Here is a 20785-nt window from a genome sequence, read left to right on the forward strand (position 1 = left end):
TGACATGCAGTTGCCTTGCATGAGTTTGTATCATGAGGCTGCACAAGTGACATTTGTGACTTAGTAGTTCAACCCATTTAGAATGCCTGTCTCCCCGTAACGGAATCAGCAAGAATTCTCGATTATGTTGCTTCACAGGGATAGCGTAGCCCACATCTGATACCGAACACTCTGCGTCCCCCTCCCCACCAAAGTGCCAATTCCTCCCTTTGGACTTTCCCAGGATTCCAGGCTCAGGAACAAACACCAAGCAGGGCCTTCCATAAACGGATGCAAACTTTTCGAAATAAATGCAGGATCTAGATCCAGGCAACCATCAACGTCTGAACTCCCACCATTTGTGATGAGAGCTCATGCCAGAAACCCCCCACTCTTGGAAGTACAGCATCTCCTTCACCCAGTGGTTGTTGAGATGGCTGGGATTCTCTTTCTCGAGGAAGGCAGGATCAGCGGGGCTCTGTCTAGGGGCTGCTGGTGCCAAGCCATTGGCTGCCATAATACCAGGAAGCCTTTCCTAGAACCACAACTGCATTTGCCTGAAGCAGCTGTTGAGGAGCTTGTCTCTGGTCTGAGGACATGACAATTTGGTGAGAAGAAGGTGGAAGGGCAAGTCCTCTCGGCTGCCTTCATGGTTCTTCATCCTGGCTATTGCCCTTGATCTTCAAATGAAGGCCATTCAATGGGCAGGAGCGGCTTAAACCAGAGACTTGCCCTTGTCCACTTGCTATCAGGCCCAATACAGCAGAGGTCTCCAACCTTGGCAACTTTAAGACTTGTGGACTTCAACTCCCAGAATTCTCCAGCCAGCATAGCTGGCTGAGGAATTCTGGGAGTTGAAGTCCACAAGTCTTAAAGTTGCCAAGGTTGGAGACCTCTGCAATACAGAACCAAAGAGATCTGGAATACCTCACCCAGACCTTCTGTTTTCCAGAAAAGGTGGGTCTCTGAGTGCTGGACAGAAGCTTTTGCTCAGTCAACTAACATCAGGCCAACCACCTTGCTCTTCCAATGCCTAAGGTACTGCCACAAAGAAGAGGGGGGTCAAGCTATTCTCCAAAGCACCTGAGGCATCTGTTGAAGAATCAACAGATAGAAACTGATCAAGGAGAGAAGCAACCTAGAACTAAGGAGAAATTTCTTGACGGTTAGGGCTATTAATCAGTGGAACGACGTGTCTCTAGAAGTTATGGGTGCTCTAACACTGGAAGTGTTAGAAGAGACCGGACAACCATTTGTCTGAAATGAAGCAGGTGGTTGAGCTCCAAGGACTCTGTCACTCTGATATCAGAAACTTCTCAGATCAGGGTCTTCATGGCTCCAGGACATCCTGCAGGCTCAATGTCATCTTATACGGGTGGGATAAATAGAGGAATCTCCAGACAATGGAGCCACAAACTCCAGTAGGCTCTTAAGCTACCCCACCTCCTGGCTGATGCTCATGACTCTGCGCATTGGCCATTTCTGCTTCTAAGTTGAAAGATGTTCAGAGGCATCTGCCGCCTCCTTTTGGGCTCACTGGCTGCTGGCGTATTTTAATCAATGTGCTCATTAAGACTGTCATAGAAAATAATCCAGGTAAATCAACCCTGAGCTAGGCAGGCAATCTGAAAGGCCTACTTAAATCTCCTGTGGTGCATCTTGATTTTTGAGCTTGTATTAGTCAATGTTCTTTAGCCAAATGTGACTTTAGCCAAGTCATATTTTCTAGTTTAACTCACCCCAAATAGCAAAATAAGCATATTACTCCGTCTCTGTAATGAGGTTCTTCTGCTGAATATTCTGCTGAAATTAATAGCTGGCTGGTACTTCAGCCCAAACACCAGAACTGCACAGCTCCTGTACATGCAAAGATATTGCCTGATCCCGGATGCTGAATCCAGAAAAGGGGGGATCACTACAGCCGGGTCCTTCTGCATCCCCAACACACGCAGGGATCTCGGGGGAGCAAGCAGCTGGGTGAACCGAAGGCACCAGTGGAAGAAACTCCTGAGGCAGGTTGCATATTACTTGATGTTCCGTACTTGATGACCACCAAATGAAGGGGTGGCCCAATTCCCCTGAAGAGCCCTGACGGGGGGAAATTTCCCATCCCTGCTTCAACGAGAAAAGGCAGCTTTCAAACAGGCAGCCCCACCCTTTGCTCCTGTGGCCATAGGCTGCCAATCAAGGTTATGTCCAAGTATGCCAGATCTTCAGGTTCTATATTTTGCTGGCATCCTGTCATAAAATGCAAGGGGAAAGGAGGGCGCAATGGAATGGAGACGGTAGAGATGGGAATCTAAAGGTAATGGTGGGAGGCGGGTGACAGCCTTAATGGAAACCCAATTGCCAGGACCGGAATGCACTAGTTTTCAAGGACACCTGGCCTGAGGGAAAAAAATGCAAAATTGCATCGAGTGGTGCCAAACACCCAAGCCGTTCCCAAAACAGCATATCATTGGACATTGATGAACTGGTCAAGAAGTGAGGGCCAGGGAAAGGGGAAAAGTGAAACCTTTTGCATGGGAATCTTCAGATCTAGCCTTTCTTTCACTGCAGCCATTCAACTTTAGTAAAAGAACCTATCACTTCAACCAAATAATGTCGAGGGTCTTTCGAAGCTGACAAAATGACAACAAACTCATTAGCATCGTGACAGAAATCCTGCTGTTATATACATATTTAATAATATATCTAATTTAATTTTGATCAGAACCAACTTTATATTCCTTCCTTTTACTTCGAACAATTTTAATCTTTAGTCCATTCAAATCATGTTGTAATTATTTCTTTTCATTTTCTTTTCTTTGCCTTTTGAGATTTTAAAAAAACTTTAACAAGCCTCTTTTGTAAATCCAGCATAGGAAAACTATCCAGGTTGCTTTATTGTTTGTATATCCCTTTTAATTACTAAACCATCAGCTTTTAAAAATTATGGCTAGTGAAAAAACATATTTTCCATGTCATTCTTGTAGCCTATCATTTTCAAATCGATTTTTAATTCAGTTTTGGTCTTGTTCAGGTGGAACTTGTTCCTCTTCCATAATATCTTTTAAATACAGCCCCTCCATAGTGGCTGATGTCTTTGTTGACACTATTAAAAATAACTTCTGAGTCCACTCTTCAAAAACATCCCTTGGTATGTTTAATGGTATAATTCTGTAATTTTAAGTCAAATTTATGAGTTGATGAGTTCTCCATTAATGACTTAGTTCCTCCTATTATTATTATTATTATTATTATTATTATTAATTATTTTCACAGTCTGGGACTAGTAAAAACTTAACAGTTCAAGTCCTAACCAAGGACCTAAGAGCTGTTAAAGTAGCGTCTCAGTATATAGGCAATTCTAAGTAGGGTGTTTTTTTGCAAATTCAGGATGTCCAGGGTCCAATAAGTTCAAAATTTCCATGTATCTAGGCAGCCCTTCGAGCACTGCTCCAATTGCTCCTATTACTATAGGTACAACCATTGATTTCTTCCTCCGTAATCGCTCAACTTCAATTTGCAAATCACGATATTTGGTTATTTTTTCTAGCTGTTTCTCTTCAATTCATGCATCACCTGGTATTGCAATATCAATGAACCGGAATGTTTTTCTTTTCCATAAAAGTGATGTCAGGCATGTTGTAGGCCAGATGTCAGTCTGTTTGGACCCGAAAATCCCACAGGATCTTGACTTGCTTATTTTCAAGAATTATTATTGATATTTCAAAGGAATTGTTATTGTTACCATTATAGATTTAATCTTCAATTTTTCAATTTAATCTTCAGGTGTTTTTTTTTTGCAAAATCATCATCATAATCATCATCATCTTCAAGTCCTAACCAAGGACCTAACAGCTGTTATATATACATCTGAGTATATGAGTATATGGGCAGTTCCGAATCGGGTGTTTTTTTTTTTTTTTTTTACAAAGTTAGGATATTCAGGTCTAATGTTTAAAATTTCCATGTATCTAGGCAGCCCTTTGGTGGTATTATTATTATTATTATTATTATTATTATTATTATTATTATTATTATTATTATTCTACACAAAAATGACAGTATACACAGCAGACGAGATAACCATGATGGGTTTCGTATCACAAATCACTACTCGAACACTTCCTGTTTAGGACTGCGTGATGTTGTCAGCACCAATTGTTTTTAAGTGCTTGCCTAGGTCTTTAGGCACACGCTTAATAATAATAATAATAATAATAATAATAATAATAATAATAATAATAATAATAATAATAACACAGTCAGCCAGATATTCAGATTGGGTTTGGACCTATCGAGTCCTTACCAAAGACCTGGGATAGGCAAATCTGGATGTTTGACGGTGTTACAGATATCGTCGCAGGATGGAAGCAGTTCCAAGTAAAGTCGCCTTCTGCAATTGACTGATGGCAAATTTGTCAATGCCTATTTGTTGGCATTGTAGAGAATGTAGAGGCAAACCGGGGAAAGTTGGTAGTAGAAGAATCCAACAGAGATATACAATTATTACTATTGTTGTTATCATTATTATCACTATTAAAAATCATTTTAACAGTCTCAAGATTGTTGGGTATAGGTTTTGTAGTTATCTTCACAGTGGTAGGAAACTGATGAGCAATTTCAGCAGTTGAGCAGCTGAAATATGGGTGGGGGGTAGTCCAAGAATTCCCCCACATCACCTGCCGAGCACCCCTCTGACTACAGGGCTCCTTCCTCTGAAGTCTATGTCGGGTTAAATGATGACATCCCATGGAAATAAGAATCCTCCTCCCGTTTTTGGACCCGGTATAGCAAAAGCAAACATTGTGCAGCAGTGCACATGTTGTTTGAAATAATTATATGGACTGAACTGTATAAAAAAAAAAACCCCGAACAAACCAACACTGAGCAGATATCTCTCAACTGGAGAGGACCATCCAGATTCAGACAATGCTTTTACTCCTCCGTTACGATTTCTGAGAAGCTGACCGATCCGGCTTTGTAAGAGATGGAAAGAAAGAAACCAAAATATACTTAAACAAATCAGGGGTGGGTAGGAGGAATGATATTTTCTAAATGGTTTGTTCACAATTTGTCCTGTCCACCTATTTTCACTACCTATTTAATGTTTACCTGTTCAGTTTCTTGTCTTTAGTAGCCATTCAGTCAAGGCACACAAGTCACTTACTTGCTCTAGGACAGGGGTGGCTAACCTTTCTGGGCTCCTGTGCTGAAAATTGCTCTCGCACGCGAGAGCACCTAGAAGGCAATGCATGCAGCCCCCCCCCCCCACGCTCCCTGTGCATGCGCATACAACCCCCCCCCGCACGCCACACGTCTCTGTGCATGCACGCGTGTCTCCTGCGTCCCCCCGCGCATGTGCACCAGATACCCGGCAATCAGCTGTTGGGCAGGTGGCCCGCGCACATGTGCAGAACACCTGCTCTGGGCTAGGGCTCGCATGCCGGCAATAATGGCTCTGCGTGCCACTTCCTGCCATAGGCTCGCCATCACGGCTCTAGGGTTTTGCCTGACATACACAATAATTTCTCTCACACAAACATATAATAATGTTTTCTTTTACAGTTGGAAACAGTAGCCTAGTTTATCAGCCTGTTCAAAGTCTGGGCACACATTCTGTTCCTCGCCAACTGTGAATACACTCCTGGTCAGTCTGGCCAGAGAACCACAAATATGACCAGCCCCCACTTCTGCCTCAAATATTCTCCTGCTATTGTGTACTAAATTTGCCTGCATCCCATAAATGGGGGGGGGGGCATGCTGTGTTCTGAGGCACATCCTCTTTTCTAGCGGGTATGTTTAAGAGGCGTAATTGAAAGATAGGAAACATAACCATTCAGGGAATATTATTGCAATATAAAAAGGGAAATTAAAACTGTTTGTTATCAATTTTTTCTCTTCTGTTTTCTGTTTTTTCTCTTCTGTAGTGCGTCACCTCCCCATTGTTCCAATTTTCTGCTGAGTGTGTTGATTCCTTAAAGGCATGGTCATCAAATGCATATAATTGTGGAAATGAAATTGTGAGGCCATTAAAACAGTAATACACCAGTGCTTCCAATAGATATAGTTGTCTGTGACTGTAACTTCACACACTGGCGATACAATAGCGTAATTCTTCTATTTTGATGCAGATGTTATCAGAGGACTGCCACAGACACCCAATAATTTCTTCAGAAATCATCTTCATTCACAGTTGTGTGCCATCTTTTTCTGGACCTTCCAGATGTGTTGGCTGAGCTGATGGGTGCTCCACACATCTGGAGGGCATCCATTGAGTAAAATTGCTGTGGAGTGTTTACAAAGGTCACAGTTTTTGACTCCAAAATCTACTTGGACTGTTGAGCAAAGGGTTTAATGAACTTATACGCCATCCCAATCTTTTCCAATTTGATGCTCTGTCATTTTTAGCCTTGCTGGAGGACATTTGCAGAACATTACAAACTGCAGCCCACAAGCCTGTTCCCTCCTTCTAAACAGCCATTAAAGAGAAAGTCTGAAATATACACATTTCAAAGACAGCTTCGCAAGCATGAAGCCTCCTTCCAGATGTTTTACATTTTGAATTTCCCAATAAATGAATAACATACTAAGAAAGCAAACAAGAACTGACGTTATTTAGTCTAAGGTTCTAAAATGGCGTAACATCTGTAGTGAAAAACTATTTCAAATAACTATATGTAAGTATCTACAGGGTTCAATTAGATTTGAACCTAGCTTTCTTTTGCAACCACCTCCAGGACTTAAAAGAAAGATAAAAGTTATTAAGGATGTTGAAAGTGTTTTAAACATAAGTGTTTTAAACTTGCTCCCACAGATCTTCAGGGTTTTGAAACAAGACCACATTTTGCTGAATTTTTTTGGATTTTTTTTTTGCAATGATACCTTTCTTACTATCTGTCTTCAGCTTTATACCGGGTGGGGGGAGAGAACCCTGCATCCCATCTAATGAAGCAATCAGGACCTTCCTCTTCCCCCTTTGTAATTGTTCAGCTCCTCCAATGTTTGATATTAGCACATCAAATCAAAGCTGTTAAAATAAAGCTCCTCTAATCTTGTAGTAATTTTTCACAAGCTGTTGAGAGGAAGCCTTCAAAGTCGCAGTTGGGAGCAGAACAGCACAATGGTTAGTGCTGCACAATTTCCCCCCTCCTGCTGCCTATGGAAATTTCCCCCTTCCTTTCCAGTGCAGGAGGAGGAAGGGGTGATGACAAGGTCTCAACATCTCCACCACCTACAATTGGGTGGAAATATTGGTCCCATGGGGGGTGGGGGAGCTGGAGATCCCCCCCATGAAACAACCCTGCTTCCCCGGGATGTCCAGATAGCTCCACTGGAATATCTAAGGTGGCCCCATGCCAGCCCCGATCGAGGCCGGAAGCTTTCCAAATGGATGCTTTCTCCAAACTGAACTTTGGCCCAATCTACAACCTGCCTGAACCATTATTAAAAACCCTTCTATAAAACCTCATCCATCTTTATCTGCTTTATAAATACTGGATATTTGTTCCTTAACCCAGAATAAGTGTTGCTACATTCTATAATCTTTTCACTTGCAATGGGTTGTGAAATGCCTTTAATTAAAGATCTGGAACAATTCTAAACGTGGTTTGCAGACTCATTTGCAAGGCATTTGGGCAAAGTGTCTCCTTTAGAAAAATCTATAAGATCCCTGCATGTTTATTAACGTTCCATAATAATCACATTTGCCTTGTTGCATTTCATCCAAATAACATTTGTATGTGTGCTACGCACCCCACCCCAGTCGTGTTAAAATTAGAAATCCTAGTGTAAGGCTGAAATTTGTGGCCCTTGGTCCTAGGAAGAGATCCGTTTTCTTCCCTTCTTCGCCCCAGATCAAAATGCCCCTTTGCTGCAGCCCCTCCTAGATCTGGCAGTTGCAAAGAAATAAGATTTACCTTGAAAGCGAAAAATCAAACCTTTGCTGCCTTGATGTTGTTCTGACAAAGAGAAGGTTAAAAAAGAGAAATGCAAATTAATTTGGCTAAGAGTAATTAACTAATTGCGTGTTGAGAAAAATTAAACTATGTTCATAGTGAGTCACTAGCTGTGTTTTTGTTCTTTGTTCCATTTTCTGGCACACCCTGCGTGTTTCCTTTCTTCTTCAAAGAAATACTGCATGCACTGGAAAATATGCTGAGCATTTGGAACGAAGGGGACAAGGCATACGAAGGGATCCTGGGCTGCTCCCGCTCCCGTATTGAAGCCGTATTGAAGCCGAGGAGACCTGGAAGGTGAGGGATCTGCTCTCCAGCTAGGGAGGCGAGGATCCAGGTCAGAAGAAGGCAAGGAAGAAGTCCAACTGCTTCTCCTGTTCCACAGACTAGGTCACTCCTGGCCTACCTTTTTCACCTATTTTTACCTTGCTGGCAAAAAACCCACACCCACCAATTTCACTGATGCCTCTGTGCTGAAATGGCAAAAGCATTCAGTTCACAAGAGCAGTAAATCCACTTTTTAAGAATCTGAATGTCCCACCTCCAATGACAGCTTTCTTAAGTAATATATAAGATTTGGATGCATGCTTGTATTGTAAGGGGTTTGTTTTCCAAAGGGTGGAAAGATTAGCAAGACAACGTAAAGAGCAATTGACAAAGCTTTGCATCCTCTGTTTGATGGCCGGAGGATCAGTAACAATTCCCTTTGAAATCCTCAAAGAATTATCCACTGGAACCAGAGAGGACAGGAACAACCTGAGCTCTCCAGGTCAGTCAGTATTAGTAATTGTAACTATTGCAAGGAGAAGAGTTGGAGTGGCTGAGGGCCAGCTCAGAAGTTCACTGCGGAGGGGAATTTGTGGAGCCAAGGATTTCATGTCTCACACCCCAGGACCGCACAGAATAGCTCCCACTACTCAACTAGATTCCCTAGATCCAGTTTCCTAAGCCAGTGTTGGTGAACCTTTTCAACATCAAGTGCCAAAACGGGAGCCTGTGCGTGCGGGAGCGCCGGAAACCGGAAGAGCAGCTCCCCTGCTGTGCATGCGCATGCTGGGAAGCTGAGAGTCCGTTTCCGCACGCTGGCCACCTGGTCTTCTGGTTTCTAGCACCCACGCGCATGTGAACACCAGCTGGTGCATTGGAAACCGGAAGCTCAGCTTCTTGGCACGTGCATACACAACGGGGGAGCTGCTCTTCCGGTTTCTGGCGCTCCTGCATGCGAAGACCAGTTGGCCAGAGCCCTTGCGTGCGCCGGAACCCAGAAGAGCAACGGGCGATGATGGCTGGCGTGCCTGGAGAGATGGCTCTGTGTGCCACTTCCGGCACACGTGCAATAAGTTCGCCATCACGGTCCTAAGCCCTGAGAAGAAAGTCTGCAGACCTGCTCTCATTAAGCTTTAACGACAGTCGCTTTCCTTTCCTTCTTCTGGTTGAGTTTTGGCTGGAAAATGCTCCCCCTCCTCCCCTCCGCTCCAGTGATTTGAGGTATGCCCACAATAGCCTCCTTGCAAAGGTGCATTAGCTAAAATTGTTCTGGATTTCAGTGGGAGAAACTTCAAGTGCTGACATGTAACCGCAGATCATGTGAAACATAATCATACTCTTAAACCAGCCCTGACATAATATCTCTCAAAGCAAAATTACCACAAATGACTGCTTTAGCTAAGAACTAGCCAGGAGCAAAACAGAGCTATGTAAGAGTAGATTTAGCCATAAATACCTCCACAATGTTTTACGCTGCTTTATCTTAAAAAAAAAAAACGAAAAAGAAAAGGAAGGAGTTGTGCAATAATTAACGGGGGGGGGGGGGAGGAAGCGAACCCAACCCTGTGCCCTCTTCTTTATTCCTGCAGGGGGCCTGCGAGTTGTTATTTCATCGCCCCCCCAGCTGTCACACATTGCAAATTATGCACCAAGAAGCATTAAAGAGAATAAACACATTTAAATAAAAGCTGACGTAATTCATGATAAACAGTCACTGGAAAATATTACATTGTTGTCTTTCTCGCTGCTGTTTAAAGCAGGTTTATTCTGAAGAATGAGTCCATATTCTGACATAGATCACTTATTCCTTTGTTCATTGTGTTACTTTCAGGAATGTTGGCACTTACATGATAGATTTTTTTTTTAAGGTTCTCTTCTGTTCATAATAATTACTGATCTTCCAGACCTCAGGGAATGTAACAATGTAAATTTGATAGCGTGATTGATGAAAACACTTCTGAACACACAATGCAAAAAGCTTCCAGCAGGAAACACAAAAGGCATCCATGGTGGTCCACGCAGAGGACAGAATGTGGGGATAATAATGTGTGAACCAAGATGTTTGTCTAAAGAGAACATAAATTAATTAATAGCTTAAATGGCTTAAAATCACTCCTCTCTGCATGGAATTTGGTTCACTAGAACCCCAATTACTGAAAAGGCATCAGTGGAAGATACTAAATATAGTTGCTAATTCAGTTTTTTTTTTTCAACTATAGAGAGCTCTGCTTGACATGGATTCACAGAGTTAAACCATCATGGAATAGACCTTGGAAGCCAGTCCCTCGCTTAGTGGACTTCTGATCGATGACCACCCAGCCTTGGTGAAGATTTAGAGGTGGTATTCAGCAGGTTTTGACCAGTTCTGGAGAACCAGTAGTGGAAATTTGGAGTAGTTCGGAATACCCCCTCTGACTGGCCCCGCCCCCCTCTATTCTCTGCCTCCCATTGAGTCCCAGCTGATTGGCTGGGTCTCCTTTGGTTGCCCTGCACAGGAGAACGGAGCTGGAAAGCAGGTTAGGGGGGTGGGGAGGGAATGGGGATTTTGCAGTATCCTTCCCCTGTCATGACCACCAAGCCACGCCACGCCAAACCCACAGAACTGGTAGTAAAAATTTTGAATCCCACCACTGGGGAAGACGCCCTGCAGAAAAGCTACCGTCTGCCCAACTGTCCAGCCAGCAAATCCTCCCAGACCAAGTTTCTTGCACTTTTCCTTGGCTTACACTAGTTCACTGAGTGACGGTTCAAACTTACCATGGCCCTGAAAAAATGTGACTTATGGCTGTTTTTTTTACAGTTACGACCTTTGCAGCAGCCCTGAGATCACGTGATCAAAATCCAGACGCTTGGAAACCGGTTCGTACTTATGGCCATTGCTGTGCCCCAAGGTCACGAGATCCTTGTTTTGCGACTTTCTGGACCAGCAAAGTCAATGGGGAAGCCAGATTCACTTATCAACTAAAGTGATTCACTTAACAACGGTGTCAAGAAAGGTTATAAAACGGGGGGGAAAAACTCACTTAACAAATGTCTCACTTAACAATGGAAATTTTGGGCTCAGTTGTGGTTGTAAGTTGAGGACTACCTGTACAGCCCAGAAAACGGATTCACAAAAAGTCTCATTTGTCAGGTGCCAAGAACGGAAGGAGCGAATACGCAGGATCTTGGGAAACTGACGAGCCCAAATTCAAATTCTAGCACTCCATAAATTATCCATGAATTCCTTAAGGTGGAGTCTCTGAGACTTCTGGGCCCCTCTCTTTATGTGATGACCCAAAGGGGTGTGGCACAAAAGCAACAAAGTCACAAAAATAGGTAAAGTCCCTTTAATTCCTCCAACTTGGCCCCCAATGTCCAGTTTTCATCGGCTGGAGAAAAAACTCTCCCAAGAACAGTTTTTAAAGGGAAGAAATTCAGTCCGAACCCAAAGTACATATAAATTATAAATAAAAACCAACACAAACCATGCTACAGCAATTAAAGAGACAGGGCAGGATAAGGAATTGCAGACTTCAAAAGATAATGAAACTCAAGTTGGGAGGACGCCAGAACCCAGATAAGACGTGACAAACAAAGATAATGCATGCTTTGCTTCCAGCAAGGAGCTGTGCGCAAACACCCTTTTAAAATCCTGTTTTCCCAGCTGCAGTTAATGAAGGGAATCAGGGCCCTTTTCTCCCCTGTGACTCATGTTGCTCCCTTCTTCATTCCTCCCTGCGTGCCCTAGGATGAAGAGGGGGTGGGCCTGGGTCTTCCTCTGAATGCCCAGCCGGCCTGTGCCCTTCCCCTGTTTCTTCCACAGCCACCAGTGCCACACTCCCACTCCCTGTCAGCTATTCCACCTCTCCCTCCGAATCCGATTCCAACAGGGGCATGACACTTTATATATAATTAAAAAATTTGTTACCTGCTCACCTCCCTCACAGAACCCCCTCTCTCTCCCTGAGGTCCATGCAGATCCACCCTCCTGACCTAAAGCAACTTCATTCCATCATGCCGTTGAAGCAGCAAGAATGGTTTTCCCAAGAAACAGAATGTTTTAGTTGTGTGTTGTTTTTATGTATTGTCTGGTACGACAACCCTGGGTAAACTGAGGTTCTGTTCAGTTCCCCCTCCCCAACTGTCCCTGGGCCATGAAGCTGGGAGCTAGGAAACCACAGCCAGTATTTTGCATAGGAGATAGCAGGCAGGTTCTGTGGTTGCGGGGCGAAAAAAACAGACTCGGAGAACTGGACGTCCGCCTTTTTTCCTGTGTGGTATTATTTAGGTGGCAGGGAGGGGAAAAGCTGCACTTACACCGTATGCTGAACGCAAGCCATGAAAGGACCTTATCACAAGACGCAGAGTTAAGCCTTGTCAGTTCTGATCAATGTTCATTACACACACAGTGGTACAAGGAAGCAGGTTTTATAGCAATGGAGCATTAATATTGTTAAGATGAATATTTAATATTTGCAACATCCATTTGGTGGGAAACTCTTCTACAGAATCACCTTTCAGAATGCATTCTCTCCATTCCCATCCCTCTCCCTCCCTCAGCCATTATTTCCTTAACTATGATCACTTACAAGTGATCATGGTTAGAGTTTGGAGCATCTTGGAGTTGCAGGTTGGACTCACAGGGCAAAACCTCCAACCTGCAACAAGGGTATGGGATGATGGATCTGGAACCGCGGTGCCTTCGCGTGTGGCCAACTCACTGCTAAGGAGGCCTTGGCCAGGGAGCAGCAGTGGCTGCTCTTTTCTGCCAGTGGTCCTGGCCGGACACAAAGGACAACCTGGCCTGAGTCACGTGATGGACAGAGCCTGCCTCTTTCAGCTCCTGGCCTCGCTGCTCATTCAAACGGCCACTGAAACTTCAGTAATGTGTGAACATCCTGTGAGACCAGCCAACAGTATACAAAGTTTGGCCAGGAGGAATATTTTTCCCTAATTCTCAAAGCTTCTCAATCAGATAAAACAGCAACATATAAAGACAAAAAGAAATAATTACACTAGAAATCTTACAGAGGGAATCTGTCCAACCATCAGTCTGAATAGTGTCAGTTTAGGACAACAACATGAATATGGATTAAATTATAGCAGCATTGCAGGAGGGAAGCAGACTTTGACCTTATTATCTGGGACTTTTTATGTTTAGTGAATGCAACTATATTACGCATACAATGAAAGACAAAATGTGCTAATATTCATTCTGAGATTATGAAAAGCGGGAAGCAATTTAAGCTAAATATTTAGCAGGAAGAAATAATTTAACACAAGAAATTCTGCAAGCCATAGAAGTTCCTCTGTTCAAAATGATTTTTTCCCCCAAACATTATTCTAGGGGATGCTAGAACTGAACGTTGTATCGCTGTTGGTGTTATTTTAAATAGGTATTATTTTACAACTGAAAATCAGCCATTACAAGCAACATCTGGAGACCATTAATAGCTTATTTCTCCATTCTTATTTAAAAAAAACAAGAAAGGTTTGAGCAGGAATTCAAAACATTTCCAGATTTCTCATTTTCAAACATTTCGGATTTATGCTAAATGATGGGAAAGCACTTTTATTTTACATGTACCTAAATGGAAATAACATAATGGTTACTGTTCACTAACAACAGATCTCAGTGCCATTTGCTTTATTTATTTTTCTAAAAAAAAAAAAAAATGGAATTGCTATATTTAATTAGGGCCCTCTAACCATGGTTTCTGAAATCTATTTTAGACTGGTAAAGACACTGCAGTGAAACCACTGTATACCTAAAGAGGCTCAGAATCCATCCACATCGAAACCATATTGTAAAGACGAGAAATAAATGTTAAAATGCACTGGCTTTACTGTGCGCTTTGGATACTAGCAACTTCTTCAGGGGCTCTGGGGCCTCTATTGATATTTGGGGGGAGCCACATTTCAGCCTAGGATTTAGATCAGGGGTGTCCAACCTTGGCAACTTTAAGACTTGTGGACTTCAACTCCCAGAATTCCTCAGCCAGCAAAGCTGGCTGAGGAATTCTGGGAGTTGAAGTCCACAAGTCTTAAAGTCGCCAAGGTTGGACACCCCTGCTTTATGCTATCTCGTGCTCACGTCGTGCTCACCTCCCACTCTCTGGATGCTCGCAGCAGTTCTACGGAGAAGGAGATGGTTTTTATTAACATCGGTGGAACATCGGTGGACGTGCAATTTTGCAAAACATCTTTAAGGAGAAAATGAATATTTCTTTCCTCATTTCATTCATTTTTTCAGCAGCCAGTCATGTAGGAAGAGGTGCCTTGGTCAATCCCAAAAGGCCACACAGGGTCAGGTCCATGGTATTACTTGGCAGAAGATCCTTGGAAGCATCAGGTGGGTTAAAATCCAAAAAGGCAGCAATAAACCCATCTGGTCACTTTCCCAAGATAACCGCATGGAAGTGAGCATGTGCTCACCAAGAATCCAGCTCAGCTCAACAGAGGCCTCACTTTACATGCTAGCCGAAGGTGGTACTTAAAGGAAATGACTCATAATTAGCATAAACAAATCATTTGCATAATGAACAAGCCAGGCCACAAAGATCTATAGAAGTGGAACAGTCAATCCCAGACAGACAGACAGACAGACACACACACACGAAAAACATGTCACTATAAATTCAAGCCGGATTCTGTGCGAGTCGCCTGGTGTTATTGGGAAATACAGCAGAAGCCTCTGGTTGAAGAAAAGGAGGACGGTGCCTGATCTTCCCCATAAGGCCCAATTGCAGGAGATTGTGGCTGGGTGGGTCTGCGCTGAGTGATGGTGAGAAGGCCCTTCATGGTGGAAATTGATTGCATGCTGGCAATCCAACTGGCCTATCCGCAGGGGAGAAAGTCTCATTCCCTGGGCTGCCACTGTGAAGACAAGGTGTGTGGTGGCAATCATAGAGCTGGTGAGTGTGCTTGAACAAGCAGGACGAAGAGCAGACCTGCTCCCCCCAGTTGTGACTTGACATATTGGCATGTCCTGAATGCCTATTTCTTTGAGGAGCGGCCACAAAGAGAAAAGTTGCTTTTACACTCATTGCAATATCAATATTGCCCATATAAGATTAATGATTTACATTAGATTAATGGTAATAATGCCGTGGAGGATTAAGGCTCAGGGCTTTGGTTGCTTTTTTTAAAGAAAGCAACCCAAATTCCCTGCCATATTTAAGAAGGCCCTGCTCTTCCCCAGTTTAGAAGAGAACACTGCTCTTGTTAAAATGTCTAATTACAAAGGAAAAAGGAAAACAAAAACAAAAGCTTCATGGAAACATCATTTATTTTGGCTGAGACTTTCTAACAAATACATTAAGTGGATATGTCCTATAAAGGTTTTTATTCTTGGTTAAAACAGTTCCCCCACCCACCCACCCACCCTAATACTGAGTAATACAGTATCTACTATTCGGAGTCTGCAGAAGATAAAGTGGTGCCATACGTTAATCATTAAATGCAGGCTTCAGGAATTAGAGGCCCACATTGACGTTTTACCTAGTAGTATGTTAGTGCTGACACATTTCTGCATCACAGAGCAGGATGCTTTAAATAGAAATATTATAATAATATGTAGCTTTAATTTTTTAAATCTGGATCTTGACTGATGTTGCATTCCTTTCCTGTCAAATCAATCTCTCTGTGAGCATCTCTTCTTGATATGCTTTTGCTTCTCCGAAAGAGCCTACTGAATGTTGTCTGGCTGCCCAAAGTCATAAAGATGGCATAGACCAGGGATGTCAAGGTCCGGGCGGGGGCGCAGATGTGGCCTGTGGGACTGCCCTGGAAATAGTGGAGGACTGGCCTGCGGTGCCTCTACCAGCGAAAACGCAGCCCTCCCGAGCTCCGTTTTTGCTGGCAGAGAGTTACACGAGACTGTATGTTTTCGCTGGCAGAGTGCTTGGGCCGCTACATGTGCCCCCGACATGAGTGACATCGAGCGGGCCGTGCCCACCCTGGCCACGTCCACCCCAGCCCCTGAGGTCAAACACAACCGTGATGTGGCCCTCAATGAAATCAAGTTTGTCTCTCCCAAGAACAGTCATTAAGTGGAGGAAATTTAGTCCGAAAACAAAGTACATACAAACTGTAAATAAAAATCCGCACAAACCACGCTGCAGCAATTAACTGGACAGGGCAAGATAAGGAATTGCAGACTTCAAAGGTCAACAAACACACACAGTTGGGAAGATGCCAGGAACACAGATAAGCCACGACAATAAAAAATAACTCACAATTTGCTTCCAACCAGTTGCTGTGCACAAACTCCCTTTTTAAGCACTGTGTTCCCAGCTGCAGCTAATTAAGGGAATCAGGGCCCTTTCCTCCCTCATAAGCCACACAACTCACGTTGCTCCCTTCTCCGTTCCTCCCTGCGTGCCCTAGGATGAAGAGGGGGTGGGCCTGAGTCTTCCTCTGAATTCCCTTTGCCTTGCTCTACCTCTCCCCTGCTCTGCCCAGCCAGACTGTGCCCTTCCCCAGTTTCTTCCACAGCCAACAGAGCCACACCCCCACTCCCTGTCAACTGCTCAGCCTCCCCCTTGGAATCAGATTCCGACAGGGGCATAACATTATCATCATTATTGCTCTGAAAAAGCATTGAAGCTCCTTTTTAAAAAATGTGACAGAAACATCACTTGCACCCCTGTAAATTGGTCTTTTCTTTGCACATTTGACTGGAAAGCAGCAGAACTCTCAAAGCACATGACTTCTCTCTTATACCACCATTCTTAGGTTTATATTTAGCTGCTACGATTTTGTACATGTGACCATCATCTATATGGAGTTAATGTAAACTAACACAATGCATGCTGGTTATATCATAGTAGATGGGATTACAGAGGAGGGGGCGACCTGCCACTTCTCTCTCATGTACTCCTCAGCCCCTGCAGTCTAGGATAGCGGAAGTGCAGCTTAGGTCAATGGCGGCTTCTGCCCACAAAGTGGTCCTTGGTTTCAGAGCAAATCCAGATGCCACCTTGACTAGACACCAGGGCTGTGCCGATTTCACAAATAATTTTATCCTTCACATGTCCCCTAAAGGCAGCTGCGTGTGCAAAGACACACTTCATTCTAGACTCCCAGTTGAATCTGGAAGGAAGTTTCCAAATCGCATTGGACTTTATAATTTGGCCCCTTAATGCCACTGCAACTTCTTTTCAAATTCACCAGGAGTGTAAAAAATACCAGGCTGGTTTAACGATCAGCGGGAAAATGCTGTGTCTGTGCCCACCCATGATCTGAAGCCCTTCCTCTGAGTTTTTATCAAAGCGCACACAGGTCTAATCTCTCTCATCCTCAGATTGGATATCTCTTGCATTTTTATTTCCTTGACAGAGACGGCAAAGAGTCACAGCATGGAAAGAAGCCATGGCTGAAATAGTTCTCTGGATACAACTCTGCACTTGCAAAACCTAACTGAAAACTCACCAACTCAATGACTACCCTGAGGCCTACAGACCCGCCTTGGTATCATTTTTGCACAAAGCAGTTAATTCAGTAATAGTTGGGGACCATCACTGCAAGATAGAAAAGGGGTTGGCTCTCTGGAACCATTATTCATGGTGATTATCAGATGTAGAAGGAATGATTGTGATCCTATTAATATTGAATAATGTATGCTAGTTGGTCGCATATATAGTTTGATACTACCTAAATATTTCTGACTTTCTGCCATAGCTCTGGAAGCGGGAATTGAACACAATCCCTATATGTGTCTTTGTACTGTAACCTCAAAAAAAAAAAAAAAAAAAGACATTGCCTATTTACAAAATCCCCAAGTAAGTGAGCTAACTGAGAGATAGAGTTTGCACGATCAGCCAATAAACGGGTCAACCAACTACCAGTAAATGGTGTATTTGATACCAGTTATGCCAGTGCAAATCCTCCCCACCGCGCAAGCACAGCCAACCCTTGTGGGTGGTTTAAGAAGGTGGATGACTTGGCATCCGAGCCTCGACTGACCCTTTTTCAAATTCCAAATGACATGAGGAGAAACATCTTCAGAACAGATGGGTCACGATGGGTTTTTTTCTGGAGGATTCCAAGTATGGGTTGGCAATCATTTGGGAGAGATATTCTGGCTTAGGAAGCCAGCATTAAGCAGGGGAGAAAATAGAGGCCAGGTAGAGCCACTTTCTGGCCATCTTTCCATTATGCAATTCGTCCCTGGTACCAGAGCTCCTCCATCACAGCCTTGTTCTGGGTTCCTGATTATGAAGGAATAGGGCATTCTCTCTTGTCTTTGGGGAACGACCTTCTGCAGGAATCTGGTCCCTCCATCTCAACTGAAATCTGCCTTAAAAGCCATTACCAAACTGTAATTTTTAACGTGTTGTATGGGGAAGTTACTACATGCATAGGAGCAATTATCAAAATGGTATTTTATTTTGATTAAATTAATTTATCATTAAATCACAGGTTTTGTGCTGTGATTTATAACTTTTGGACTGACAACTTTTGAACTGTGGGCACCATCTAAGTCAAGATAAGCAGGCAGCAAACCCCACATTTACTGATCAGGTTTCCCTAGTTGGGTCATGACATGTTTGCAAGAAAACCACCAAGTTCAGAGAGCACCAAGGATCCCCGCAACCAGTTCAGCCCTGATGTCTTCCTTTCTACCAAAGCCAAGACTGACTTCCTTGCGTGAAGGTATCTGAGCTCTGTAGCTCCCGTAACTGACTGAACAGTTTTCCTTCTGAGTCTGAACTGATCATTTCATCTTTATTTTCTCACTTCCTTCCAAAACATTCTCCTTTTAAAATCATTGTTTATCCTGAGCGATGGAAAACCCGTTCTTTTCAAATGAGTAGCAGGGCAGCGGGTAGCGGAATAAGAAATATATTTTCTCCTTGTCTTCACCAACGTATAAAAACAGTTCACATTATAAAGATTTATGAATGTGATCTAATTTGTAAAGTGACATGGTAAATAAATACTGATTTACACAGCACAGGTAAGAGAACTCAGAAAAATAGCCTATCCCAGTAATTAAACCTGTGCAGGGTCCAGAGACAGAACTCTGAAAGACAAGGGAGAGAAGCCTCTCCACCATTTCTGTCAACCTCCCAAAAGTGTTTCTACTCACAAGGACAAGTCTGTAAGGGCTGGTTGTGCAAAGTGTGCCAAAGAGGGCCTTCACAAAGGAGGTGAAGGGCCTCTCTTGGAAATGCAAAAGCTGCATCCTCAGCAAAGCCCATCCAGGTGCTCCAAGGGCTCTGCCTGTATTCATGGTGCCCAGTACCTGCAGACCGCCCGTTTCTGAGCATACTTGGAGACCGCTGGGGATAACCTTCCAAGCAGCCAGGCGAATCTCACAAAGGATGTTGCTGCTCTAATGTTGTATAGGAAGATGCTTCATTCTCACAAACATGCTCTGCAAATATCTCCTTGTGCAGCCCAGCTAAACTCTACACCACACATTTGGGGATTGCAAACTGTAGAACCTGATGAAGCGAACACTCATCCCCTATTAACAATGGGGTCTCTGCTAGAACTGAGCACCACAACCGATGCATTCACTCTGCCATGGCCATGAACACACCTGGCACTGGAGCTCATGCGTCTCCTTCAGACCAAGCAGTTTAGAACTTAATGGCTACAGCATATTACTCAAGAGCTCTACAACCAAGGATTGACATTCTGATAATAAGCCAGAGCCATCTTGAGCTAGGAAACATCTCAGCATCTCTCCGCTGATACACAATGGAAGAATAAAGGAGTTGCAGCAAACCCCAAAGAATAAGCAAACCTGGAAGAATGAGGCCTAGCGCAGTTGTGCCTAACAACAAAATACACCACGTTGCCTTCAAAGCTCTCTCCAATGTCATCTCCATCCTCCAACAAGCATGCTGCTTATCTAAGAGCGTTTTGCCGGTGATGCGGATGCCAAACTATAAGGACTTAACAGTTCTGGGCACTTCCTTGGCTTCTCAGTAAAGTATCACTTTTCACCAGGTGAACACTCAGCCACTGTGATTAAATTTCACTTCCAAAATGGGGAGCTATTGCAGAAAACCCTTTTAACCTGAGACAAAAGGAAAGATGAAGGGACTTACCAAATTCATCACATACACTCTCATTTTCGACAAGTGTGGGGTGCTCAAATGTGTCTCGACAGTAGAGGATTTGGGACCTTTGACTGATGGCTGCAACACCTCCCAGGGCTAAGACGAACTGGTCTGCTTGCACTGAAGATGGCTTGCCCTGGATTCGTTTCCGCATAGAGCGATAGCGGCAGTACTGGGGGTAGCTGAGGATCAGCACATTGATATTTTCTTCCTCCTCACCTAAGAAAGAAAGAGAGCAGACCGTTACTGACTCCCCAGACAGAGAACCAACCCATCCAACCAACCATCCAACCATCCATCCATCCATCCATCTAACCATCCAATCCATCCATCCATCTAACCATCCAATCCATCCATCCATCTAACCACCCACCCATCCATCCACCCACCCACCCACCACCCAGCCACCCATCCATCCATCCATCCAACCACCCATCCAACCATCCAATCCATCCATCCATCTAACCACCCACCCACCCATCCACCACCCACCCACCCATCCACCACCCACCCATCCACCACCCATCCATCCATCCAACC

At 43.8% G+C, this 20785-nt stretch overlaps 1 protein-coding gene and 1 long non-coding RNA gene across 3 annotated transcripts in view; one reads left to right on the forward strand and one right to left on the reverse strand.

The window, feature by feature from the left end:
- ARID5B (AT-rich interaction domain 5B) overlaps nt 1-20785 on the reverse strand; it is a 138422-nt gene that overhangs the window by 52433 nt on the left and 65204 nt on the right. For both annotated transcript variants that reach the window (XM_026674235.2, XM_087963767.1), the window contains one exon: nt 20234-20464. In XM_026674235.2, coding sequence (XP_026530020.1) covers nt 20234-20464 — 231 coding nt within the window. The remainder of the gene's footprint in view (nt 1-20233; nt 20465-20785) is intronic.
- On the forward strand, nt 9088-11448 carry LOC148130785 (uncharacterized). The gene is made up of 3 exons (XR_015749308.1): nt 9088-9410; nt 10409-10527; nt 10990-11448. It is a non-coding gene; the product is annotated as an uncharacterized LOC148130785 (long non-coding RNA).

The sequence above is a fragment of the Notechis scutatus genome, chromosome 4, assembly GCF_049901735.1.
Source record: "Notechis scutatus isolate UNSWTSFEM ecotype Mainland chromosome 4, rNotScu1.2, whole genome shotgun sequence".
Lineage (NCBI taxonomy): Eukaryota > Metazoa > Chordata > Lepidosauria > Squamata > Elapidae > Notechis > Notechis scutatus.